At 48.6% G+C, this 26,410-nt stretch overlaps 1 protein-coding gene across 4 annotated transcripts in view; it reads left to right on the plus strand.

The window, feature by feature from the left end:
* Dpysl5 (dihydropyrimidinase like 5) overlaps nucleotides 1-25,093 on the plus strand; it is an 83,432-nt gene extending 58,339 nt beyond the window's left edge. For all 4 annotated transcript variants that reach the window (XM_076833440.2, XM_076833438.2, XM_076833441.2 and 1 more), the window contains exons 3-13: nucleotides 1,799-1,957; nucleotides 3,967-4,146; nucleotides 4,961-5,029; nucleotides 6,442-6,486; nucleotides 8,202-8,277; nucleotides 9,437-9,593; nucleotides 13,271-13,412; nucleotides 15,276-15,418; nucleotides 15,887-16,094; nucleotides 19,537-19,705; nucleotides 22,113-25,093. In XM_076833440.2, coding sequence (XP_076689555.1) covers nucleotides 1,799-1,957; nucleotides 3,967-4,146; nucleotides 4,961-5,029; nucleotides 6,442-6,486; nucleotides 8,202-8,277; nucleotides 9,437-9,593; nucleotides 13,271-13,412; nucleotides 15,276-15,418; nucleotides 15,887-16,094; nucleotides 19,537-19,705; nucleotides 22,113-22,198 — 1,434 coding nt within the window. In that variant the 3' untranslated portion in view covers nucleotides 22,199-25,093. The remainder of the gene's footprint in view (nucleotides 1-1,798; nucleotides 1,958-3,966; nucleotides 4,147-4,960; nucleotides 5,030-6,441; nucleotides 6,487-8,201; nucleotides 8,278-9,436; nucleotides 9,594-13,270; nucleotides 13,413-15,275; nucleotides 15,419-15,886; nucleotides 16,095-19,536; nucleotides 19,706-22,112) is intronic.
* Nucleotides 25,094-26,410: the final 1,317 nt, after the last annotated feature.

Below are 26,410 nucleotides of genomic sequence, written 5' to 3' on the forward strand. Positions count from 1 at the left end.
AGGAAAGCAATCTGGAACCACAGAAAAATAAAAAAAATTAGTGTGTAAAATCTGAATATATCAAACACCCCCACGTGCACGTGTACAAGCAAGAAATGCATTTCAGGACAAAATAGAGTACAACCACCTGCTATGCAGATGAATCAGCCTGGCAGCATCCAGCAGAATTAGAAATAGAAGCCAGCGAGTAAGCTACAATCTGCCTCGTGCTTCCCCTTCTCTCTCTCCCCCACCCATCTCTGTTCCTACTGTGTCACAGAACCACCACCCTCTGTTGGTGGCTTGAAGTCATGCCACTGAGGCCCCCAAGAGGGCATGGAGAGTATTCTCACTGCACTAGTCACGTCAGTGTAGACAACCAAGGTTGCAAGTTTTATTTTTTCCTTTTTGTTTGGCCACGAAACTAGTTGTCCTCAGTGCCTTATTTCCTAGCAGTATTTCTGAATTGTGATCAAGGATTTAACTGAACAGAGAAGCATGAAATCATGAAGACAACTCCATTGTGTTTTTTACCCATACAGAAAACAGGTGAACATCTACGTCCTGAATAATTAAAACACACACATCAGGACACTTTACCAGATCTACGCCGTAAGTGATGACCTACTTGACTTTTTACAGCTGTCTAGCAGGAAGCTGACCCAGGTTTAGACAAAGAACCTGCATCTTAGAAGTTGCCTGGGTGCAGTGATCACCTATGAAGTCACAAAGCAGAACTCCAACCTGGAGCCCAGATTCCAAATCACTTGTTATTTTAATTTTAATACAAAGTGTTGTTTGGGAACAACGCATTACCTGAAACACAAACTCGGATGTCACCTGGCCAAATTTGTTTTTTAAAGTTGAGAGGAATTTGATAATTTTCCCTGAAAGTATGTTTTGTGATTGCAAGTAAGGCTTTTTAAAAATTTCTTAAAAATGTAGAATTTTGTGGAGATTGTGAATTGGATTGTTTTTCACTGATAAATTAGAGTCAGCATCTAAAAAGTACTCGATCTAAAGAAAGCTAATGTGCTTGGAAAAACTGAAGATAGAGACCCTGATGTTGAAGAACCGGTTAAAAAGATAGAGTAAGATTGTTTCTTGAAGTGTGAGAGAAGAAAACAAAACAATATATCCCAATTAACATTTTATACCTTGTGGTTTAAGTATTTGTGTATAAATAAATTAGCAAATGTTACAAATGGACATTTGGTTATGCTTTATATTACATTAAATTATATGATAGCATTTGATTGTGTCATCTTTGTATTCAGGTAGACAAAAAGTCATCCTACCTGGCAAATAGAGATTGCTCTGGGGGCTGGGGATGTGGCTCAAGCGGTAGCGCGCTCGCCTGGCATGCGTGCGGCCCGGGTTCAATCCTCAGCACCACATACAAACAAAGATGTTGTATCTGCCGATAACTAGAAAATAAATATTAAAAATTCTCTCTCTCTCTCTCCTCTCTCACTCTCTCTTTAAAAAAAAAAAAAAAAAAGAGAGAGATCGCTCTGGGCGTGGTGACACACTGAGTTGTTTACCAGGATAACAAATTGAAACCCGAATGGGGAAGAGACAGACTTGTGTGCTGGACCCACAGTAATAATAAGGAACGGATGGCAGTCAGTCACACACTGGCTCTGTCCTTGGTGCAACCACTATGGTTTCCCAAACCTTGCTGCCTTTGGTCCTCACAGCCTCTTGGGAGGTAGACTCTGTGGTTGTCCTGAGTGTCCCCCAGGACCACATCTCGCCACATCAGTGACTTGGGTGCAGGTAGCACCGTGACAAGACTGCTTTTTCCTCTCTTCCTCAGGCAGCGCTTGTTGGAGGCACCACCATGATCATCGGCCACGTCCTGCCTGACAAGGAGACCTCTCTCGTGGATGCCTATGAGAAGTGCAGGGGTCTCGCCGACCCCAAGGTCTGCTGTGACTACGCCCTCCATGTGGGGATCACCTGGTGGGCACCCAAGGTACTTCTGCTGGTAGAATCTTCAAAGAAGGCATGAGAGGTCTTGTGGGCAAAGGGGCCATCTGGACTCAGCCAGCTGGGCCCTGGTGCTCTCCTGCCTGGGTGGGGAGGGATGCCCACTAATGCCCCCACTTGCCAAAGAAACTGACCTGGGGTTCCACAAGGACAGTGGGTGGGCTTACCCTGCTTTACCCATATTGCAGCAGACACAGGGAGTGCCAGGCTGCAACAGAGTCCAAGGCTAGAGACCAGAGGCCAGGCCTCAAGAGCACTGGTCCTTGACCAGAGGCTTTCAGCATATTATGTCATATGAGGTGTCACTGATGTCTAATAGGGAGCATGCCGATTGGCTGGCTGAGACAGCTCAGGTGCAGAGGGTGGTGTCCTGTTTGTACTGGGAGTTGATAACACTGAGCTGAGGTCTCTAAACTGAGGGTCATTCATGTCCTGGTTCAGCATTGCCTGGGACAAATGACCCAGGGGATGCTTCTTTCCTACAGGAGCCTTGTTTTTATTGGGAAAAGACTTGAACCTGTCCTGGGCTGCCCTGAGGCTGGTTGCCTCTGAGCCCTTTCTCAGTCCAGCTTCTGAGCCCATGTTGTGTCTCTGCCCTTGACCTCTGGCTTTCCTGTCCTCCCCCCTGTCCAGGACCAAGGGCCAGAGCCCAGGCTCTTCTCCCTGGATTCCTACTTCCGTTTTCTTCCTGAAAATAGTATATAGGCATTCAGGTTTTGCTTCATTGCTGGAGTTTTATTGCTTATTACCCAGGGAAGTAGACTGTGCATTCATTCTTCCTCTATTTATTAAGCTCAATGTGCCAGTAGTTTGGTGGATGCCCCATACCATAACTAACATGTAAGCTTCACAAAATGTGCAATTGCAGACCCTAGTCTAAAGGGTCCTCCGACTCCCTTCTGAAATGGTAACTAAAAGCCCCATTCTACCTCTGCCCTTCTGGTTTTAGCCTTGAGTTGGGGGCTTGCCCAGCCTCTCCCATCATTTCCTACCTGTTACTTATGGAAAATGAGACCCTCACACACGAAGGCCCCTCTGCTGGTACCAGGCTAATGGTGCAGAGCATGCTTATCTCAGATGGGAGTCTCCTTTCTGGACACCCTTCTGGGCTGTGACCCCTACTTGGAGCCCTCTGCCTCCCCCTGGAATTGGCCTGGAACTGAGGACCCATGCAGATTCCCAGCAACACTAGGGCCAGATCAGCTGTCCCTAAGTTGCCAGAGGTTGTGGAGACATTCATTTATCTAGAATTCTAAATTCTCTTTTTTTAATAACATATCGTTTTCTAATCACAATTTTTTTTTAAAAAAGGAAGCACATAATCCATTCAGGCTTATTTCTTTCTGTCTAGTCCATGCTTTTCCATAGCAGATCTGTGAGCACTATTTTTGTTGCACAGTCTTTATGAGCTTTGATGTTAATGGCCACCTAACATTCTGGCAAGCAAACGAACCTCAAGTTGGTTTCCTACCATTAGTACAATGTTGCTTCCATTTTTTTCCCCCCTAACATAAATAATGTTCAGATGAATGCCCTTATTTGCATAGCTTTGTTCATGTTTTGTTTTGTTCCTAATTTGATTTCCCAGTCTCTGGTTTTTTAGTGTAAGTATGCCTTCTTTGTGACACCGCTTCCACTCCAGGGGCTGGGGAACACGCCACAAGAATAAAAGTTGTTTTTCCTACATTTATCAAGGGGGCTGGCTTGGAGGTGCAGACCCAGGACAAGTCTGTGTGATGGGAAAAGCACGTTGATGATCTAAGAACACAGTTTATAATCTAAGTTCAAAGGACTTAGGCATCCTCTTGGTCAAGTGACCTCGCAGCAGCCTGGGGTGGAAGGACAGTGAGACACTGCAAGGTTGAGGGGAATCATAAGGTGATTTGACCTGCCTACCTGGGGCTGGCCCTGAGTATCCATGCTGGGCCAGTGCCTGCCCCGTCACCTCTGGGATCTCAATACTCACCTGGCATTGCCTTGCATTATACTCTCCAGGTAAAAGCAGAAATGGAAACCCTGGTAAGAGAGAAAGGCGTCAACTCGTTCCAGATGTTCATGACCTACAAGGACTTGTACATGCTTCGGGACAACGAGCTATACCAAGTGTTACACGCTTGCAAGGACATCGGGGCCATCCCCCGAGTCCATGCTGAAAATGGGGAGCTTGTGGCCGAGGCAAGTGTGCAGGAAAGGGTGGCAGATGGGGTGGCACCAGTGGGGACAATTTGTTGGGGGTGTGGGGAGGAGTGTCCTGACCACCTGTCGCTGATACTGCAAGATTCAGGCAAAACAAGTTATAAAAAATGAATTGTGAGATGCGAACACTGTCGGTGCCAAATGGTAGTCAAAAAATCCTAACGTATATACTGTATATAAAAAGCAAATACCTCTTTTTTAAGATCTAATGGCAAGATGTTTAAAGTCCATTATTGCTAAAGAGTTTGGAACACCTCTTAGAGATATTTTTCGTGAGGTTTGACATACAGAACAAACAAGAATCAAGCTTTCTACCTTCCTGTATCTCTTTGGAGGAATGAATTAGTATAGAGATCTATTCTCTGATGCCAAGAAGGATAGACCTCTGGATTCTCCTGGGTCTTGGGGTAAGGGTTGGTCTAGGAGTTGCTGAAGCTACAGTATCTAGACTTCCATTGAGGAAATACTGACTTTCAAGCCAATCAACAGTGTTTGTCTTTGGCATCCCTGTCCTGTTGGCTAGTTATGGAATTATATTTTTAACAGAAAAATGTATGTCTGCCATTAAGAAGAAGAATCGGGGCTGGAGTGTAGCTTGGCAGTAAAGAAGTGAGAGCAGGAAGGTCCTCACTTACTATCTGGGGTCCTGGGTTTCCTCTTCTGAAGACAAGTGTTATAGAAATAAGGACTGTGGCCACCCTGTGAGGATAGCAGTGTCTAGCATACGTTTTGTCCTTTGGATTAGGGATTTTCTTGTATTTCTATGATTCAGTTTTCCTTTGCTATTATTTAGGGTGCTAAGGAGGCACTAGATTTGGGTATCACAGGCCCAGAAGGAATCGAGATCAGCCGTCCAGAGGAGGTAAGGAAAGCTCCTGTGTCCTCTGTCAGCTTCTCTCATGCGGGCTCACAGAATCTTGTAGGATGGAAGAGGGGTCAAGAATATAACACATATCACTTCCTCCCTGGGTGAAATTTCCGTCTGGAAGCTTCCCAGGGTTCAGCTTCCTCCATGCCGAAGCCAACCTGATCTGGAGCTTCCTTGAGAGAGATAGTTGTGGGGCATCACACAGACCCCACCCCATTTGATTCTGGGGAAAATGTCATCGGCTCCGGGAGTTGCTTTGCCCAAAACTGAATCAGGAGACAGAGAGACTGAAAGGGACTTTAGATGCTAGAAGGAAGTCCAAACCATAAGTCAAGGACTTAGCATTTGGGGAATAAGATCCCATCTGAGGAGCACCTTGGACCATTCCCACCAGAAACGAGGGGCACCTGCCTGTCCCTGCTCTTCTGCCCTGCTTGCTCATTGAGATGGAAATTAAAAGCCCTGACAGCAGAATCAATTTGACATAACTTTCCTATGTTCATATATTAATACACCACCAGTGAAACTCCACATCATGTACAACCACAAGAATGGAATCCTAATTAGAATAAGTTATACTCCATGTATGTATAATATGTCAAAAATACATTCTACTGACGTGTATATCTAAAAAGAACAAATTAAAAAAAAGTTTAAAGAAATTAAAAGCCCTTTTCTCCTCTGCCGTCTGATTTTTATCTTTGCATACAGTTTTGCAGGGTATTGACACACACAGTGCCCCTGCTACAGAATTCTGCTCTGGAGGTTCCATATCAATAAACAATGCCTTCTTGCCCCATGAGTGTTCCGACATCCTCTACTATGTGTAAGGGAAAGTGCTTTTCCTTTCCTCAAATGCAGAGTGGTGGTTGGATATCAACGATGTCAAGGAGATGGGATTTGTGGTCTCACTATCATCCAGGAGCCAAGGTGGCCTGCCTTCCTCCTGCCCTGCACCTGTCTCTGAATATAGGTCCTGTTTGGGCACCTCAGAACTGGTAGAGAAGGATGCAACAGATAACAGTCAATTCCCCGAGGGTGCCCATGAGAACGGGGTGAGCAGGGGTGCGCCTAGGCCTGTACTTGCTTTGTTAGGTTACATTAGGAAAGAGCAAGGCTTTCACTGAGGTGATGACAAACAACAGCATCTGCTGGTTAAAGGGAACCGCTGGTACCAGCCGCTGGGATTACAGCGGTGCCTTTTAACTATGCCCTGAGTAGCATCCAGCAAGGATGTGCATAGTATTCTAAGTCCCAGGACCCTCTCTCTATTGGAGCAGAAGTTTTTGGAGCCTAGTGGCCAGGCCTTGCCCCCAACCCCATTAGCCCCTGAGGGTACAGCCAGCTCCTCCTGGCATCGCTCCAAGGCTGAAGCTGGGTTCCTTCCTGTTATTTGTTTCTAACAGCTGGAAGCAGAAGCAACTCACCGAGTCATCACCATTGCCAACAGGGTAAGTAGCTTGGATCCCAGAGTGGCCTCACTCTGCTGTGGCCCCCAGGACCCCAGCTGTTTGCTGAGTGGAGTGTTATTGCTCTCTGTTCCACTGATTTGAGCTAGATGAAGCCCTAGTTCATTGCTCAAGGGTAAATGGCCCAGGGAGGCAGAGGAAGGTGGGGGGACCCCGAGACTCTCTGCAACTGGAATCTGTTCCTTTTGGAGGAATAGGTAGACTATGGCTTAGAAAATCACAATTAGACCTCTGCTGCTACATCGTTGTTTTTGAACATTTTTCCTTGGTCTAGTTCAGGTAAAGCAGGGTTGAGAAGGCACTGGTGGAGGGTGTAATGGGATGGTGATGTCAGAGTTCAGTTTTGGCCTTCACCTAATCTTAGCTTTTGACCACATGCCCTCTGATCTGCTATCTCATTATATAAAGTTGGAATAATAGTGTCACTTGCTTTTCACAGGGGAGTTGTAAGATCAAAGGAGCCCAGGAAGGGAAAGCGCTTCACAGACAGTAGAGCCCAGGCAGGTCATTGCTCCCAAGCCAGCGCTGAAGGAGTCGATTTGCTCAGATAATCTGACTACTGCCTCCAGAACAGCAGCTTTCACCCCGTGGTCTCTGGACCTGCAGTGTCAGCATCATTTATCAGAATTAGGGACTTGGAAGCACAAATTCCCACTAAATCAGAAACTGAGGGTGATTTCCAGCAATTTGTATATAATAAGCCCCCCAGTGATTCTAATAAGACCTTCCCTTCTGGAATGGCCTGGGCTACCCAAAGCCTATAAACAGGGAGATGTGGTCTTAAGAATTTGGTGGTGGGTGGGGTGGGGGGGACAAAGAGACTGTAAGTCATTCAGCCCCAGAATTAGTCAGTTGACTTGTAACATGCACATGATATAAAGCCAGTTCTTAAACTCTTATATCCTCCTAATTTGATTAGCAAAGAAAGCATCCAAATAACATTTGATGAAACAGTTTCTATTAGCTCTTTATAGCTCTGGCAGTTAGACAAGGACCTTATTTCATTTATTTTGACAATAGTTACTTTAGCAATTACCTCCTGATGGGAATTTACCCCAGAATAAGGAAAGACTGGAACAATAAGAAGGCAGCTCTTTGGTTTCTAGCTCAAACGTGTGCCCAGAGAAAGTAAGCCATGGGCCATAGCCACACAGTTCAACAGAGGAAAAGCTAATCAATTTGACAATCCAGGTGTCCATTCACAAGATGGGTCTTGTCTGTCCTACACTCTGAACCCTGACCCTGTTGTATTTTGTTCTTCCCCAGGGTACAGCTGTCTCCTGATAAGGCAGCCTGTAGACAGCAGGCATTGTAATTTTAGATATAGGATATAATACACTACTGTCTCTAGGTCATGATGTGTATAAACAGGAAGTTGAAATAGGAAAAACAGTCCCTCCCTTTAAATTACAGTCCAAGATGTTGGATGGGAGAAAATGGGAGGTTCAGACTCGACTGTCTTGACCTGAGGTTGCCTCTGGGGTTGGCCTCCCTGGCAGGATCTGCTGCTGGCTGCCACCTGCTGCCTCCTTGCTGCCAGTCCTGCATCCCAGCATAAGACTGTCACCTGGACAGTGGGGTTGAGTGACATGGGCCGGTGGGGATGCCCGTGCTGGGACTGATTGTGCCAGGGTTAATTTGGTGCTTGTTGCCTGTTTTGGGGTTGATGCTCTACTTCCTGCATTTCTTATATTTAGACTCACTGTCCCATCTACCTGGTCAATGTGTCCAGCATCTCTGCTGGTGACGTTATTGCAGCTGCTAAGATGCAAGGTAAGTGCTCAGGCTTGGGTGCATGTTGTGTTGTGGGACTGGAGAACTGCAAGGCACACCAGCTCAGTGCACGCTCAGGTCTGGCTTCTGAGGTTGGGATGTGTACCCACTCTTCCCTGATCTGTGCTCCTGTGGGCCTCGGAGTGCCCCGCCCTCGCTTGGGTTCATTTTGTGAAACAGGAGTTTTCTCCTCCGCACATTTGTATGCGTAACAGCTTTGCAGAAATGTCTGTCACCTCTTCTGGGTCTGATAAAATTATCTAAGTTTTAAATTGACTCATTAATTGGTGTCTTTTTGGCCTCAGATTTTACTAACAGTTGCCTTGACAACTACCATAAAACCCTGGGCCAATTCCAGTGGGCATTTCCGGGGGTGTAAGGAAGTCCCTGGAGGAATGACGGTGTGTGAGCCCAACTTCCCTTTCTAGCCATCTGGAGCCCTGTGTGCAAGCCCTGCAGGGCACTCGTGTAGCTCCCTGTGCTGATCCCCTGGCAGGACCTGCTTCATGGCTGTGTGTAGTTCACCCAGCACATGGTGCTGGCAGGGCCTAGTAATGGGGGAAACAAAGTCATGATTACTACCCTAGGGATGTCAGTCAGAAGCAAAAATCACCCCAGAGTTCCACAGTTTACCCTCTAGATCCCACCCTTTGCCTTTCTCCGAATTGAAGCCCCTTGTTGGGGTCCCACTGGATTCTTGCCCCACCCTGCTGGGTGGATCCCCTTCCTAGCTCCCTGCTGTCTAGCTTTACTACAGATCCCACCCGAGCAGTTCTTTTGGAGCTGCTCACAGCACCTGCCAGCTCAGAAACAGGCCAGACTGCCCCTTAGCCCAGGTTTCACGCCCTGCATCCTGCCAGTCACCACCAAGCCTCAGCTCCCTGCGGTACCCTACACACACCCTGGCCAAACTGGGTTCCTCAAAGCATTGCTCAGTGCTCCCTGGTCTCGCCCTACTGTTCCCCTTGCCCAGAGTTAGCAGGACGTAGGGAAGTCCCGGGGCTTGGACCGAGCCAGGCTTTCAAATGCCCCAGCAAGCTTGGAGAAGTCTCTTCCCATCTCCACCTTCAGCTCCTTCAGCTCTAAACGAGAGGCTCAGGCCAGTGATCTCTTGGGCTCAGTGGCTTCCAAGTTACAATTTTTCCCCTTTTTCTTCCAGGGAAGGTGGTGCTGGCTGAGACCACCACCGCACATGCCACACTGACAGGCTTGCACTACTACCACCAGGACTGGTCCCATGCGGCCGCCTATGTCACCGTGCCTCCTTTGAGACTGGACACCAACACCTCCACCTACCTCATGAGTCTGCTGGCCAAGTAAGACATTCCAGCAGGACCATGCAGCCATCGGCCCACTGTGCATGCCACGCAGGGGATTCATAGGTCTTTAGGAAGATGTCCCAGAGTCCAGGAAACAGACCTGACCTAGGTTTGGTTTTGTTGTGCCCCTGAGATGCATTTCTTGTATTTCCTTCTCCTGAGCCCATCATCAGGGAGCTTCTGGGGTGTGAGAAGGAAGGGTGTGGAGAGCTGAGAGCAGTGGTGAGTCAGCATTTCAAAGGACATTGACACTCACTCCAAAGCCCAGTGGGGAGCTGGAGGATGTAGCCCATAGGAAAGGTCCTTTTTCTCTCCCCCTGCATCTCTCTCTTCCTCTTTCTATGTGTTTCTCGCTTCTTTCTTCCCTCTCCTCCCTTTTTTCCTTTTCCCTCTTTCTTCCCACCCTCCCTCCAGGTCCCCTTCCCTCCAGCACCTCTCCAGCACAGCCTTTCCCTGTTCCGTCCCAAACTGAAGAAGATGGTCCAGTGAACAGTCGGAATTCAGTAAGGCAGAACCATGAAAAGGTTTTGAGAATTGCAAGTTCAAGGCCAGTCTCAGCAATTCAGAAAGACCCTGTCTCAAAATAAAAAAGGGCTGGGGATGTGGCTCAGTGGTTGAGCACCCCTGGGTTCAATCCCTGGTACAAAAAAAAAAAAAAAAAAAAATTGTTTTGTCCCAGTAACTTCCTGCAGCTTCTTTCTCTTTTCTAGTGACATTGGGGGAGGAGCCATTGCTTTCTCTTCACTTTTGGCGGTTAAAGTGACATCTAGTTTAAAAGACAATCTAAAAAAAAGAAAAAGAAAGTCTCCTCCCCTTCCTTTCCCAGCTCAACTCAAGTTAGGGTAGGTGGATGAGGGGGAAAGAGGCCTCTTCCCCATGCCCAGGCCTGCATCTTTCCTTGCTCCCAGTGCTAGCGAGGACCTTGGCAAGGCAGCGTATATGTGGAAGCTTACAGAGCTTGTCCCACCCTCCCCAGCACTCCTCACCCAGAGCTTAGGGGCAGAACCGCCAGTCCACTGCCCCAGCAAGTGCCCATCGCTGTCTCCTCTGCCCTCTTGAAATGCTCCTGCTTGACGCTGGGGTGGAGAGTCTGGGAGCAGAGCTGAACCTGGAATAGGAGGCAGGGCAAGACACCAGGCCACTGCATCCAGTGGACACTTGTCTCCCACAGACCAGGGGCTGGGGAAAGGCAAAGGTACCTCTTCTGGGACGATGAGAGGGAGTTGAAGGAGTGATAGGCCCTAATGGAAGGTGGTTCTCTTTAGATCATGCGACACTTAATTCATCCCTGTCCTTGGTTTTCAGTCCTGGTTGCCAACAACTGGAATCTCAACACTTGACATGTTAAGGCCCTAAAGAGAAGTGTGGGGAGGGGGCTCTCTGTGGGGTAGAGTCTGGGGTAGAGACCATTGTGCACCATGGTCTAGTGGCAGTAGTTAGACTCAGTCTCATAGTTTGGGTGTGGTGCTAGGCAGCAGCAGCAGCAGTTCTTACAGATTCATTAGACAAATTCAGAGGGTAAAGAGGTAAAGAGAGAATGTGCTAGGTTTGCTTTTCCTTGGGAGAAACCAACCTCCTTTTCATAATTATTAACAACCCACCATATATAATAACTTGGGCTTGGTTCCAAAGTCAGAGAATCTTTGAAATGCCTCCACTTGGTATAAGCAAATTTACTGCAAGAGCAAAAGATAATAAGTGCCCCAAACCCACACAAATCAAGAATTATTAATTGAATAACTGAAGTTTTTATATCTAGCCTATTTTGTCCCAGAATTTAAATAAATTCTATTCATTTAAGAAGAATTGCAATTTTATTTGTTAGAATTATCTGAAACCCTTTTTAATCAGTACATATTGTAAAATGTGTGCTATTTTATAGGATTTGGAGCGTACTTTTCACATTTTAATTATTTATAGGAATTTGTGGTTACTATAATTTTGCCTATATAATATATTGTTGGTGTAATTTCCATGATGCAAAATACTTGATAGAAAACCCAGACACCAATTATTATTGCTAAAAGAGAATAAGAGCTACTCTATCATTATCTATTTTAAGATGTGATGTCATATGCTGAATAGGAAAAAAAAAACACAATCTATACATATGAGGATTTGTCCTTTATTTAAAAATCTATCTTGAGGCTAGGGTTGTGGCTTGGTGGTAGAGCGCTTGCCTGGCATGTGCAAGGCTCTGGGTTCAATCCTCAGTGCCACATAAAAATAAAATAAAGATATTGTGTCAACTACAACTAAAAATATATATTTAAAAAAATCTGTCTTCTTAAAAGGTCCAGAATTTTTTTTTTTTTTTTTATTTCAACATGTAAAACATTGAGGTACATCTTTGACAAACCCAGTCTTGTTTTTAAGCTTGGAAGATTTTGGATGGGTATTTTCCATCTCCCAGATTTGGGGCAGTATTAGGAGAACTCAAATGCTCTTCCAGAAAGTAATGCATTCATTCTCGCCTTCCTACTTGTTGGGGAGCCTTCTGAGAAAGTTAGGCGTCAATCCCATGCTGCAAGGTCCTGACCTGCAACCCCTGACCCTGTGGTAGGGTCTTTCCTGATTTAAGCCGTCCTTGGTATCTGGAGGCTCCTAGAGAGACCTTGAAAGCCCTGGAGATCCCGCTGTCTGGTGGGTTTTGCAGGTGTGGAGAACACGGGGAGCCATGGGCTCTAGAACACACCCTCTGCTCGGTGCAAGAGTCTCTTCCGCTGTTTCTGAAGCCCAGGGGATTGTCAGCTTCAGTTGCAGAAAGGGCTAAGTCATCTTACTGTGGATTTGACCAAGCACATTAATCATTTGGCAAGAGCTGAAACTGATGAGCCTGCCAGCCCCCGTGGAGATAGCCCTGCGTGGTGTTGGCTGGCTATTGTCTGAGAGCCTCAAAATTATGCCTCCTCACCGCACCAGGGAAGGCCTTCTGCTCCAGATTCCCCTTCAAAGCAGGCATCGTAGGTGGCCTGTGCACACTCACCTTGTGCCTCCCACAGGGCAAAATGAGGCTCCTGCAGCAGACCCACGAGGGCCCCGCTGAGCGCTCCAGCAGTTGCCCCGGCCCTCCACAAGTCCTCCTGCCCTCCTAGGGCATTTCTTCCCAGGGTTGCCCTGACCAATCAACTTTCAGACCATGTCAATTAATGATGTCCCTTTCTCTTCTGTTGTCCCTCTTTCTCTTCTGGGTGTTTAGAGCCTCTGCATCCACGGAAGACTATGGCTCCAAGCCACTCAGCAAAGCTTCACATTGAACTTGTGAATGTCTCAGTGGCACCCGTTTGCTGCCAACAGAGATGGGGGTCACAGGGGGAGCTGATGAGAGGAACTCTGGCGTTTGGTTCCATGATAGAAAATCACCTGTCATTTCATTTCAGCTGAACCCGAAGTTCAGTTGTTCTCTGCCCTGTCTCATAAAAATCGCCTTCTCAAAAGCTGTCACTAAAGCCTCCTGTGACGCATACTGCACATATTCCCATCCTGTAGATGGGTAAACTGGAATTCACTTAGGCGAGCTCATTATAGGTCACACAGCTACTAAATGGCCCCACTAAGACCGGAGTCAGCTTAGCCTGGTTCCCAAGCCCAGGCTTTTCCCCTGTACCTGTCCCTCCCTCTGGGGACCCTGGCCTCCCCCTCCCCTCATTGGTTGTTTGCTTTTCTCTCCCCAGTGACACTCTGAACATTGTGGCATCAGATCACCGGCCATTCACCACAAAGCAGAAAGCTATGGGCAAGGAGGACTTCACCAAGATCCCGCACGGGGTGAGCGGCGTGCAGGACCGCATGAGCGTCATCTGGGAGAGAGGAGTGGTACGTATCCCGGGACCTGGCTCCTGGGGGCTGGGGGCAAGTTTTCACACTGAGGACCCAAGACCATCCTCAGGAGGGCTGCTTCAGCCACAGCTCCTTATTCCACCCCAAAACAAAAAGTTCAGGGTGGGACTGGGGTTGGGGCTCAGTGATAGAGTACTTGCCTAGTATGTGTGAGGCACTGGGTTCGAGCCTTAGTACCACATACAAAAATAAATGAAATAAAGGCATGCTGCTCGTCTACAACTATGAAAAAAATTAAAAAGAAAAAGCTCAGCTGGGCGCGGTGGCATACGCCTATAATCCTAGTAGTTTGGGAGAGGGAGGCAGGAGGATCATGAGTTCAGAGCCAGCCTCAGCAATTTAGTGAGGTGCTAAGCAACTCAGTGAGATCCTGTCTCTCATAAAATACAAAAATAGGGCTGGGGATGTGGCTCAGTGGTCAAGTGCCCCTGAGTTTAATCCCCAGTACCCAAAAGAAAAAGAAAAAGCTCAAGGTGAGCTCGGTGGTAGAGAATATGCTTGGCAGGTGCAAGGGCCCAGGTTCGATCCCCCAAAACAAAACAAAACAAAACAAAAAATCCGTGACACAAAAAAGGTCTTTTCTCCCCTGATTAGAAATGTGATAAGACTTACTATAAAAATTGGGAAAATACAGAAAAGTATAGGAAAACAATCCCTGTCATTCCATGCCTAGAAATTAAACTATTAACATTTTGGTGTATTTCTTTCTAGTTTGAGGTGTGTACCATACATTATTTTAAGAACTGGGGATATCTTTTTTCTTTGTATTTAGTATATCTTGAATGTCTTATATCAGTAAAAGGTCTTTTAAACATCTTTTGAAGGCTGAATAACATTCCCTCCAGTTGAAGTACTGTGCTTCATTTAATCCTTCCTGGTATTCAGAACTTGGGCTATTTTAAATTTTTGTACTTAATAATGCCATAGAGAACCACTTTGTTCATGAGTGTATGTCAGTATTTCTAATGCTCCTGTAGGATAGATTCCTAGAAGTGGATTTCTGAGCCAAGGGATATAACATTTGTAAGGTTCTTGGTATATTTTATCTAATTGAATTTCAAAAAAGATAGGGACTGCATTTGAATACCACCTGTTCTGCCCATGAAGAATAAGTTATTTTTGGTCTTGATCTATCACGGATTAAACTCAACACAAAATATGAGCTGAAAGAGATTTGAAGTCCCCCAGCTCAGAGGAGGCCCATGAGCTGGCTCAGGGCCCCTTGAGGGGAGTCCGCACTTCAGGGAGGGAGGGTGGGGTAGCAGGATGCTTCTCCAGAGCACAGAAATAATGTACTCTCTTATCCAGTGCCACTTTCCACCATTTTATCTACATTCCATCAACCTCAGTCCAAAAGTAATAAATGGAAAATTCCAGAAATAAGTAATTCATAAGTTTAAAATAATTTTATTACAGCCTATTATTATAATTGTTGTTTTACATTTTGGTTATTATTATTTATCTATTGTTGTTCCTAATTTGTAAGTTAAATTTTTTTCACAGCTTTGTGTGTATAGGAGAAGGCTACATAGGGCTCAGTGCTCTCTGCAGTTTCAAGCCTGCACTGGGGGGTCTTGGAACATCTCCCTCACAGAAAAGGGAGAACGACTGTAACCTGTTTGCAAATAAAGGGAGGCCCTGATGCATCCCTAGTGGGCACAGGAGTAGACCACGCCTGGCTCCTTGGCTGATCTGGGATGGTGCTCACAGCAGTGTCCTCCTTAGGATCATAATTCTCATACCCTGATCTAAAAGGCCACAGGGTCAGGGTCAAAGGTGACCAGGATGAGGGGTGCCCACCCGGAGCCTGGTTGATGTGACTCCTCTACAATGTTCCAGGTTGGAGGAAAGATGGACGAGAACCGTTTCGTGGCTGTTACCAGTTCCAACGCAGCCAAGATTCTCAACCTCTATCCCCGCAAGGGCCGCATCATCCCGGGAGCTGATGCCGACGTGGTGGTGTGGGACCCAGAAGCCACAAAGTAAAACTTGCTGCTGGTCTCCAGGGCTAAGGGGACTTGGGATTTCAAAGAGCTTGTATTGGAGAACTCCCAAAGCAGATGGTCTCCGCATCACTTCTGGCCTAGAGAATGTGACCTTGGCTTACTGAAGGCCATCTTCTCCCTCCGTTTCCTCTGGGCACCTCATGTTTGGTGTCTCAGTCTTCTCTTTTTATAAGGATCCCAGTCAGACTGGATTGAGGCCCACCTGTCCTGTGAGCTCGTTTTTACCTTAGTTACCTTGCTAACTGCCCTGTCTCCAAAGATGGTCACATCCTGGGGTCCTGGGGGTTAAGCCTTCAAAATGTAACTTTTGAGGGGTCAGAGTTCAGCCCATGACAACCAGCCTTTGCAGGCCATCCCTTCCCGTGCGCTGTCATCCCCTTCCATCAAGGGGTGGCATCTCGACCTCTTCTCAGAGCCTTTTCTCCCACCCTTGCCTCCCACCAGGACCATCTCCGCCAGCACCCAGGTTCAAGGAGGGGACTTCAACCTGTACGAGAACATGCGCTGCCATGGCGTGCCGCTGGTCACCATCAGCCGGGGGCGTGTTGTGTACGAGAACGGTGTCTTCATGTGTGCCGAGGGCACCGGCAAGTTCTGTCCCCTGCGGTCCTTCCCAGACACTGTCTACAAGAAACTGGTCCAGAGAGAGAAGGTGAGGTGGGCAGGGCCGGAAGATGGGTGGAAAGAGGTCAAAGCTTCCACTGGTGGACAGCTCATATGACTGTTTTAAAGTCCTGTTGCCACCTAGCCAGTGTTGAGAAGGCAGGACAGGGAGAATGCTAGAGTTGGGAAATTCTGGTTTCCATTTCCCATCTTTGATTACCAGATAGAATTTTTTAAGAACAGGCAAGCAGGGAGTCCTGAGTTCCTGGACACACTAGGGAAACGTGTGTCTGTGACCGCTGAGATCCTTTTATACACAGGCTGGCCCTGGAGTGACAGCCTTTGCTGGCCCTGGAGTGACAGCCTTTGCTTCCTCCCACACTTGCTATGAGTGAAGGTGGGTGGAGCGGGCATTCAAAGGCCGTCATCCAGAGCATAAGGGTAAGCAGGTCTGCTGACCCTCAAGACCAAGGCTGCTGGCAAGCTGTCCACGTGAGAGGGCCCGAGCTCCCTGAGTCACCGAGGCCAACGGTACAGAACCCCATCAGTATAGAGCACTGTGGGGGAGGAGGCTTGGGCTGCCAGAAACAGGCGTGACTTCAGTTACCGTAGCATTGAATCCAAGTACAAACTCAGGGTGTCTAAGGCAGGCAGGCAAATAGTCCCATCTTAAGGTGCTCCCCAGACTTAGACAGTGGGCAGGAGGAGGCCTCAGCCGCCATACCTCTGGAGAAGGTCCCAGAAAGAGCTGGAAGAGCAAGGCATCTGCACTCAAGATTGTCTGACAGAGGGAGGCCATATCCGGAACACAGGAGAATAACAATCATGGGCGAGAATACGGAGAAACTGGAACCCTCAGTCTTTGCTGGAAGGAATGTAAAATGGTGCAGCCACAGTGGAAGAGTTTTGCACTTTCCCCAAAAGTTAAATAGACAGTTAGCATATGACCCAGCAATTCTATTCTCAGGTATCTACCTAAGAGAAATGAAAACATGTCTATGCAAAAATATGCACCTAATCATTCATATAACACTATGGATAAAAGCCCAAAAGTAGCAACAACCCAAATGTCCATCAGCTGTTGAAGGGGTAAACTTGTGGTATATCTATCCGGTGAAATATGATTCAGCCACAAAAAGGAATAAAGATGGATAAACAGTACATTCAATGTGGATAAATCTGTTATTCTAAGTCAAAGAAGCCCAATACAAAAGATAACATATTATATGATAGTATATGAAACGTCCAGAAGAAAATACAATCCATAGACAGAAAATAGATTAGTGGTTATTTAGGACTGGGAAAAGGGGAGAAAAAGGAATGACTACTAATGGGATAAGTTTTCTTTGCAAGATAATGAAAATTATCTTGGAATTAGTGGCAACAGTAGAAAACCTTGTAAAATACTAAATCCCACTAGATTTTATACTTTACATTGTGAATTGTGTAATATTCTGATTGTCTCAACTAAAAAAGAAGAATCATCTCTGACAAGGGTCCATGGCAATTCCTGAACAAATATAGCCAGGAAATAGGATGAAAAGAGCCGAAGACGTGTCTCAGACTTCTAGGAGCCAGCCTCACCTGTGGGCCAGTGGGTGGGGGAGCAGCCCCAGGCCTCAGGAGGAAGCTCCCCAGAGCTTGTGGGCCAAGGCCAGTGACGGTTCCCAAGAAGCAGCAAGTAGGGGGAGAGGCACAGACTGTGTTTGCAGGTCAGACTGAGGGATGGAACCTGCCCGCTGGGAGGGAACCTGAGTCCCCATGTTCTCAGAAATATACTACAGAGGAAGGTCTGCCGATCTTGAGGATGTTCTTGCAGTCTCGTGAATGCAGCACCCCAGCTGAGACTCAGGAAGCCTTGAGGTCCAGACCCTGCCAAATGTGCAGTGTGACTAAGTCCCAGTTAGACCACAGAGTCCTTAATGCTCTCCCTTTAAGGAACCTGATCTTCTGCCACAGGCCGGGTGTCTGGAATTTGTTCTGCCTGCCCAGCAACCTAGGAAGACCACATCTCCACTTTTGAGCAACACTTCCTTCCTCCACCTTGACCTTGGGACTTCAGTGAAACTGCAATCTCTGATGTCCAGCTGGTCAGCTGTGGGGAAGGTGGGGCCCAAAGCAGCCAGAGCGCTGCTCAGGAAACCTGACAATGGACCCAAGGACAGAAAGCCCTGCTGATAGCAAAGCTGGGATCAAGCTACCTTCCCCCATGGAGAACTGAGGACAGAAGAGAGTCCCCTGCTTGTCCTGCAAGATAGAAGGTCTTTGAAGTAGATAAAGTTACTTTTGCAAAACATGATACAGAAAATTGGACAAAGTGACAAGATTATAGATAGATGGAGAGAGTTTTTAATGAACAAAAAAAACAGGTTTGGGGTAAGGCTGCAAAGGCCTGGAAATCAGTAACAAATAGGATGGTCACCCAGCTTGTGTAGCAGCCAGTGTTGGCCGACAAGCCCCAGAGTTAGACTGTGGACTGGCTCTACTGTTTAACAGCTGTGTAACCTTGAGCGAATTGCTTAACCCCTCTGGAACTCAGCTGCCACATGGGGTAATAACAGCACTTCCTCATAAAGTTGTGTGAGAATTAAATGTGTTGATAAATACCAAGTCTTATAATGGCATCTGAGTGCTTGATACATATGATCACTCTCTTTCCCACTTGGAAGAGGAAAGCTTGATCTGTTGTCAGAGAACATGAAGGAATGGCCTTAGAGAAATCACCCAGGTCTGTTCTCTCTCTTAACAAGATTGTCAATAAGCATTAAACGCAGTGCAGTTGACGCTGCATCCCTGAGGGGTGGCAGAGTGTAGATGGTCTCTGCTGTTCCTTCAGATTTACGTGCACACACCCCCACACACATCTTCCTGCCCACAACAGCACTTCTGAACACTGTGAAGCACCAAAAACAACCTGGGCTGGAGCGGTTCTAAGAGCTTTACTCCTATTCATTTATTGTATCTCATAACAACTCTTCTGATATAGGTCCAGTTACCATCCTAATGTTGCAAAAAGAGGAAAGAGAGATTAAGTGATTTACACAACGTCACACAGCTTACAACTGGCCGTTAGGATTGGAACCCAGGCAGCCCGGTTGCTCTTAACTCTGCTGGTTTGGGGAGTATAGGATTAACTAGCCTTCCAACTCGGGGTCTCCAGATCAGCTCTAGAGCCTCTATTCCCAGTTATCAGACCATAGTAAAAGGCAAGGCCCCTTGGGAGCCCAGCACAGAGGGGTCGCATTGTCCCATGTGAGCCTCAGAAGTCTATATGCTAGACTAGCCACGAGAGTTCTGCCAGTTTTGAGGGGAGCCTTGGGTCTCTCTCTAGCACATGACGCCCTGAGCACATGCACATACGTGCTGTTTAAGGGGAGCAAGAAAAGAACCCCCAACCTCTGGGCTGAGGCAAGGGAAGCCTCGCTGACACCTGACTCAGGTCCCCTCGCGTTTCCCTTGACTCTGACACTACTGTCCTTTGCCTTCACCAGACCTTAAAGGTGAGGGGAGTGGACCGCACTCCCTACCTGGGGGACGTCGCTGTCGTTGTGCATCCTGGGAAAAAAGAGATGGGCACGCCGCTGGCAGACACGCCCACACGGCCGGTCACCCGGCATGGGGGCATGCGGGACCTTCACGAATCCAGCTTCAGCCTCTCTGGTAAGGGTGGGATGGCGGGGCCAGGGCCTGGAAGGCCTGCTGGTCCTCGGCATCCCTCCTCCTCCCCGGGGATGAGCGCTGGGCCTGCTGTAGACACACAAATATGGGGAGGGATGAGCAGCACCAGGGCTCCCCCGGGCTTCCCACACACGGGTGCCCCAGCGATGCCCGGGCTGCTGTGGTTCACAGCCCTCGGCAGCTCCTCTGGGGGCCGGTCATCCTGCTCTTTGTTTCTCTCTGACCCTGCCTCACCATCCTCACTTTTCCCCTGTTTCCATCTTTATAAAAAACAGGAACTGTATTATATATATTTAATTCTCTCTCTCTCTCTCTCTCTCTCTCTCTCTCTCTCTCTCTCACACACACACACACACACACACACACACACTCCATTTATTTTAAATATTTTCTGGGGGGCTGGGGATGTGGCTCAAGCGGTAGCGCGCTTGCCTGGCATGCCGGCGGCCCGGGTTTGATCCTCAGCACCACATACAAACAAAGATGTTGTGTCTGCCGATAACTAAAAAGTAAATATTAAAAATTCTCTCTCTTTCCCTCCCTCCCTCTCTCACTCTCTCTTTAAAAAAAAAAAAAAAAAAAATATATATATATATATATATATATATATTTTCTGTCTCTTGACTTCTGACTCCCAGTTCTTTTTCTTATCTCTCTGTCCCTTGGGCCATGTCCTAGCCCCCATCTGTCTGCAGAATCTCTGAGCTCCTTGGCTGTGTCCTGTCCTCATTCTTTTTTTCTTTCTTTTTGTTTAATATTTATTCTTAAGTTTTAGGTGGACACAATATCTTTATTTTACATTTATGTGGTGCTGAGGATTGAACCCAGTGTCTCGTGCATGCTAGGCAAGTGCTCTACCACTGAGCCACAACACCAGCCCCAAATTCTTTTTTTTTTTTTTTTTTTGTGGTGCTGGGGATTGAACCCAGGGCCTTGTGCATGCCAGACAGGCAGTCTGCCAACTGAGCTATGTCCCTAGTCCCTCTGTCCCCATTCTTTATGCCACAATCTCCTACCAACACCAACAGCAGAGCCCTAGGCTCCCCTCAGCCATGGCCATGTGTGCACAGGGTCCTCCCTGTATGGAACTGGGGTGGGATCACTACCTCATAAGTGGTAGCCCGCAGTGGAGGACAGGCAGAGGCTGTGAGATGTCTTGGTCCTTCTAGAGACTTTGGTGGAAACTGTCATCACCACTTGAAAGGAGCAGGGGGCTTGGGTCCTCCCAACCTCGGCCCAGTAGCCCTCAGGACCAGCCCAGAGAGAGTCCTCTCTGCCAGGGGGGTATGCTTGGAGTGGGGACAGCCAGAAGAGTAAGACCCCCATCATCCCACCCAGAGCACAGACCACTCCCTAGGACAGGCAGAGGCCGAGTGAGGGCTGGCAAGGGAACCTGCCTACAGAGACCCCTCTTGCACAGTGGGAGCAGCCTGCAGCAGTGCCATGGGGTTCCCATCAGAGGTAGTGGTGACCTGTGGGTCAGGATCCACACACACAAACATGCTGAGGGCCACTGCCACTTCCACCTGTGACAGGACATGAATGCTGGGAGTCAGAAGCACCTGTGCCTGGAGGACTTGTCCTGGCACGCTCAGGCCTCACCCACCAGGAGGTGAATCCCCTGGGCTGCCTGGGTACAGTCCTGCCCCCAGCCCCAGGAGAAGGAACACGACCTCAGGGCCCTGTGGCCCCCACCCAAGAGCCACATCTGGGCAGAGCTCGGCTCAAGCACTGCAGGCTCAGGCAGCCCATCGTCACCTGCTCTCTTGTCTACTCCAAGTGGGTCAGGCCAAAGACTGCCCGCTGCCCCACCATGCTCCCCAGGCCACTTCTGTCTTTTTTTGGCTCTAGGGATTGAACCCAGGGGTGCTCTGTCACTGAGCTACACCCCAGCCCCTTTTCCTTTTTGTTTTTCATTTTGAGACAAGGTCTCACTAAGTTTAGCCCCCTCCCTTTCTAAATAAATTTTGGAATTTCAGATAGGGGGCCTTTGGGGTGTGGGTCTTTCATTTTCCAAAACAATGGAGCGTCTTCCCTTCTCCCCCTCACCCACTCACTGAGGCACGTGTATAGAGGTCCGGGCTGAGAGGCTGACCCGTGGTCTGCATGGTGACAAACTGTGCCCTGGCTGCAGGCCACAAGCCCACAGGGAGGGGGGCAGCTGATAGATAGACTGAGTCAGGAAAACCTAGGTTCGAATCCAGGCTCCACTCCTTAACAGGGAACCGCTACTCACTGTCCCTGAGCCTGTGTCCTCATCTGTAAAATGGGGTGGTGTTGAGATAATACCTACAAGGGGCTTAATTTAGCCGGTTGTCTCCTGGAGGCGGCCGGGGCCTGTTACCCAGGCAGGAGCTGCTTGGCTCACCCTCGGCTTCCCTCCCTGCAGGTTCTCAGATTGATGACCATGTTCCAAAGCGAGCCTCAGCTCGGATCCTCGCGCCCCCTGGAGGCAGGTCGAGTGGCATTTGGTAAAGGCACTGACCGGCCCCCCAAGTGAGGATGCGCCACTGCCACCCACCTGCACACCTTCCGGCCACAGCTACAGGGGGCCGGAGAGGCTGGGCTGGCAGCACCACCTGCGGGGGGGCCCCCCCAGACCGGGGAGCCTCCCCACATCTGAACGTGATTCACTGGGCTTCGAGCCACCCTAACAGGCACTTTGAGCTGTCCCTCCTGCTGTGCTCCCTTCCTGCGGCAGGGGCTTCTCTGGGCCCCAGAAGCCCACACTATGCACGGAGGGGAGCAATGCATAGCCCTGGCCCAGCCCCTCCTCCCACCACTGCCACCTCTGCTGGCTCTGGGAAGGCCCAGACTTTAGTGCCCTGCCCCTGGCCACCCCACCAGGTGTCCAGAGCACTTTAGCAGATGTGTTTTATAAGTAATGGCCTCCCTCCCCCACCCCCTTAGGCCCCTTGGTGACATTTCCCAAGTCAGACAGGTGTCAGCTTCCCAGCCATGCCTAGGACATCCTATCTCTCCTAACGCACCTCTAGTCCTGTGTGGGTGCAGTTGGGACACTCTGGGTGTGGGTGTGGTTGGGACACCCTGTGCCCTTTGCCAGCCTCTTTCAGCTCCAAACCCATACCCTCTGTGAGACCCAGGCCCCAACGGGTAGCTGGGCAGGGTTGTAAGGCTGGTGCCAGGCGCGTGTAAATGGTTTTGTTTTGCACGTTTGGTTTGCGCAGTGGTTTGGTTTGACTTGTTTGTGCATCCTGTGGAAAATAACGGTGCTTCGTGTCACTAGCATAGCATAGAAACAGGAATAGATGTGGTCCTTAGGAGATGCTGCACTCGCCACCAACCAGACAGCACAGGGCAGAGTTGATGGGGCCAGGCCGCACGGGCCCCTCCCCCAGGCTTCCTGGGCCAGGACCCACTCCCCTCCTTCATTTGGATTTTCTTCATTCTAAGAGGGGACCTGGACACTGGCCCTTGAAACCTTCAGGCAGTAGGTCAGTCCCTCCCATTTCTGGCTCTGATCACTCCCAGCATTAACCCCCCCAACACACACACACACACACACACACACACACACACACCTCCCTGTAACTTCCTCTTGCTGGACAGAGGCCTGGTCACTCCTCCTGTGTGATTGGCAAGAGGCCTCATGCCTGCTGAGAGAGGGGGGGTGGAAGAGGGACTGGCCAAATGCCCAGGGCCAGGGAGGGAGACGCCAGCCACAGGGACAATGGTAAATCCACATCACTGAATAAGTGCCGTGGACTCCCGTAGTCAGCACCCACCTTCACTGGCTGGTGGCCTCATCTCCTCCCACGTTCCTTAGAGGTTCTCACGGGAGCCCTGGAGGCAGGTGATGTCCATCTATCCCTAGTGGTGTGGGAAGTGGCCCAGCCACCTCCCCTTGATAAGCCTTGTTTCCCCCTCGGGGAAGTGATTTCATGTCGAGCCTTTGGTTTGATCCCCCCCAAGCTTTCAGGAGGCCCCTGGACTCTTGGTTAAAGGTCATACCCTGCGCATTTCTAGAGCGCTTCTGCATATCAAAACTCTTCCATATACAAGATCTCACTCGCTCCTCACAACAATAGAGCACATCTATTATTCTTCCCACTTTACAGATGATGGAACTGAGGCCCAGAAAATTTAGACCCTCTGGTCCCAGAAGTGCCCATGACTGCCCTGTGACCATAGCTCTCTAGCCTAGCTATGGAGAAGGAGGTATGGGGTGGTGTCTGCTGTCAAATCCACCAAGAACTAACTAGAAGATTTACTCCCCGGTAGGCATTCTGCTTTGTTTTGCACAAATAGATAGATTTTTCTCTGTTGTAAACAAATTAATGCACATTCTTGGTTTGAGTCAGGACTAGCCAAATGTTGGGGTCCTCCTGTGTCATTTGAGCTTCATCCACATCCTCCCTTCACTCCCCTTAATCTCACTTAGGGGCTGAAAGGATAGATGGTAACCCAGGGAACAGAGGCAGCTATGGGGACAGTAGGTAGGGACCCAGGCCTGGGAAAGCCACAAGTGACAAGGGAAACTGTGACACTGACCCCTGGTACAATGCACACCATCTTTATCCCTTTCAGCTCTAGCTGGGTCATGGGCCTTGGGCAGATGCCAAAGAGCCAAGTGGTGGTGAGGCCAGCTGGGCAGAGCACCCTGCTTGGGCTAGCAAAGCTTTACCTTCTCTGAGTGCCTCCACCCAAGAGATGCATGACCCAGGGTGCTGGGAGACCACGTCTTGGAGGGGCCCGCTGGAGGCCTCCCACTTCATCCACTCCCACCCTGACATAGACCCAACCCTCACCCAGGAGCTTCTAGATGGAAATCAGAAGGAAGTTCAAGGAGCCAAACGAATGGTCATCCCCACCATCCACTCCCTGCCCCGTGCAGATTCCAGCCAGCTCCATCACCAGCCCCGACGGCTCCCGGCTGGGATGGAAAGGGTTTCTGGTTGCACCGACTGCAGCTCTCAAACTGGTCTTGTACTTACTGAATAAATACTGTTGTTCTTGCCTTAGCTGCTCTCTAGGTTTGTGGGGTTAAGTTACCAGAAAATTGTGCTACCGTGTGTGCGTGTGTGTGCGTGTGTGTAGTGCTAGGAGTGCACAGTAGGTCTCTGTCGAGCCGATGCCATGATGACCCATACTGACCCAGAAACCACAGAACCACGCGGAAACCCAAACCCCCTCCAGCTGCCAAGGCGGCGGGCACACCCTGGGGTCGGGATGGAGCCTCCAGCACCTAAGTGACTTCCTCACTCCTCTGTAAATGTCATGGTGCTAAGACAGTGTCAACCCCACGATGACACACAGCCCTGTGCTTTGGCCACCGTTTGAGGCAAAAACAAAACAGCCCGACACGTTGTGTTCTGGTGCAGGTTTGCATTAAACTGTAGCTACTTCTCACTCGGTCTCTGTTGTGTTTATTCAAGGAAGAGGGAGTTTGGCAGGGGACCTCTTCTTCAGTGACTGGCGGAGACTTTCAGCTTTCTGCAGTGGCTAGGAAAACTCAGCTTTGACCCATCACTCCTGTGGGGTGGCAACTCTCTGAGAGGCTTGATCAGAGTCTGGAGATTTAAAAAAAAAAAAATTGCTTTGAAGATCAGCCTCTCTTTTGAAATCCCAGAATTTCTTATGGGAATAAAACCAAGGTTTTTGGTGCCAGATTTCCCAGGAAAAGGTTGTTCAATCATCTGAAACAGGAATAATTAGGGGGAATCATTGGATTTAAGAGGGTGAAAAACTAGACTCCCTCCATGTACCCTTTGTCACTTGTTTTCTTGGCCAACATTCTGGAAGCCTATGCCCCCTCTCCATTCAAATCAGAACCTTGACTCATGGCCTCACAAAAATCACAAGAAAAGGGGCTGTCCCAAGGCCTCTGTGTCATTGCAGGGCCTTCTGACTGCTCTTTGGCTTTCAAAAACCTCACCTTGAGTTCGGTGGCACATGCCTGTAATCCCATCTGCTTGGGAAGCTGAGGTAGGAGGATCACAAGTTCAAAGCCAGCCCCAGCAACTTAGCAAGGCCCTAAGCAACTTAGCGAGACCTGTCTCAAAAAATAAAAGGGGCTGGGGATGTGGCTCAGTGGTTAGGCATCCCTGGGTTCAATACCTGATAGAAAAATAAAAAACTTTCACATGCAGTACAGCTGCTGCAGGGGTTGGCCTGCTATATCCTCAAGCCTCTTTCAGTGTCCAGATCACCCCCACTCCCATCTTTAGATCTCAAGCCTGTTGTTGGCAGGGATTATCCAATCCAACTCTTTCACACTCATAAGAAAATGAAATTGTTTCTAATACTGTGGAGGGAATTGTAGGTAGTGTGTGGGGACTCTGCACACCACATTTGGGAGATCATCAGACATTAACTGCCTAAAATCCATAGTAAACATTTGGATGGGAAAATAGCATGACCCTACATCGGACAAGCCATGTGCATTTATCAGTCTATGGAGAAAAAGAAAAGGTGCTTATGAAGACAGTGAATACTTTAATATGTAGTGATTGAAAAATAAAGACCACAGATTCAGACTTTAAGGCTCAGTCATTTAGGAGAATTTGCATTGTGAGAAACCCAGGCCAGTCTGCAGCTAAGTAACCAACAGCCTTAATTTCTTAACTCAGAATCGCAGGTCGACTTTCACATGTAGTACAGCTGATGCCAAGAACTGCCTTGCAGTCTGTGGAGGTGGAAGGGCATCATAGCACCCTAAGCACAAAG

Source organism: Callospermophilus lateralis, chromosome 14 (assembly GCF_048772815.1).
Source record: "Callospermophilus lateralis isolate mCalLat2 chromosome 14, mCalLat2.hap1, whole genome shotgun sequence".
Taxonomy (NCBI): domain Eukaryota; kingdom Metazoa; phylum Chordata; class Mammalia; order Rodentia; family Sciuridae; genus Callospermophilus; species Callospermophilus lateralis.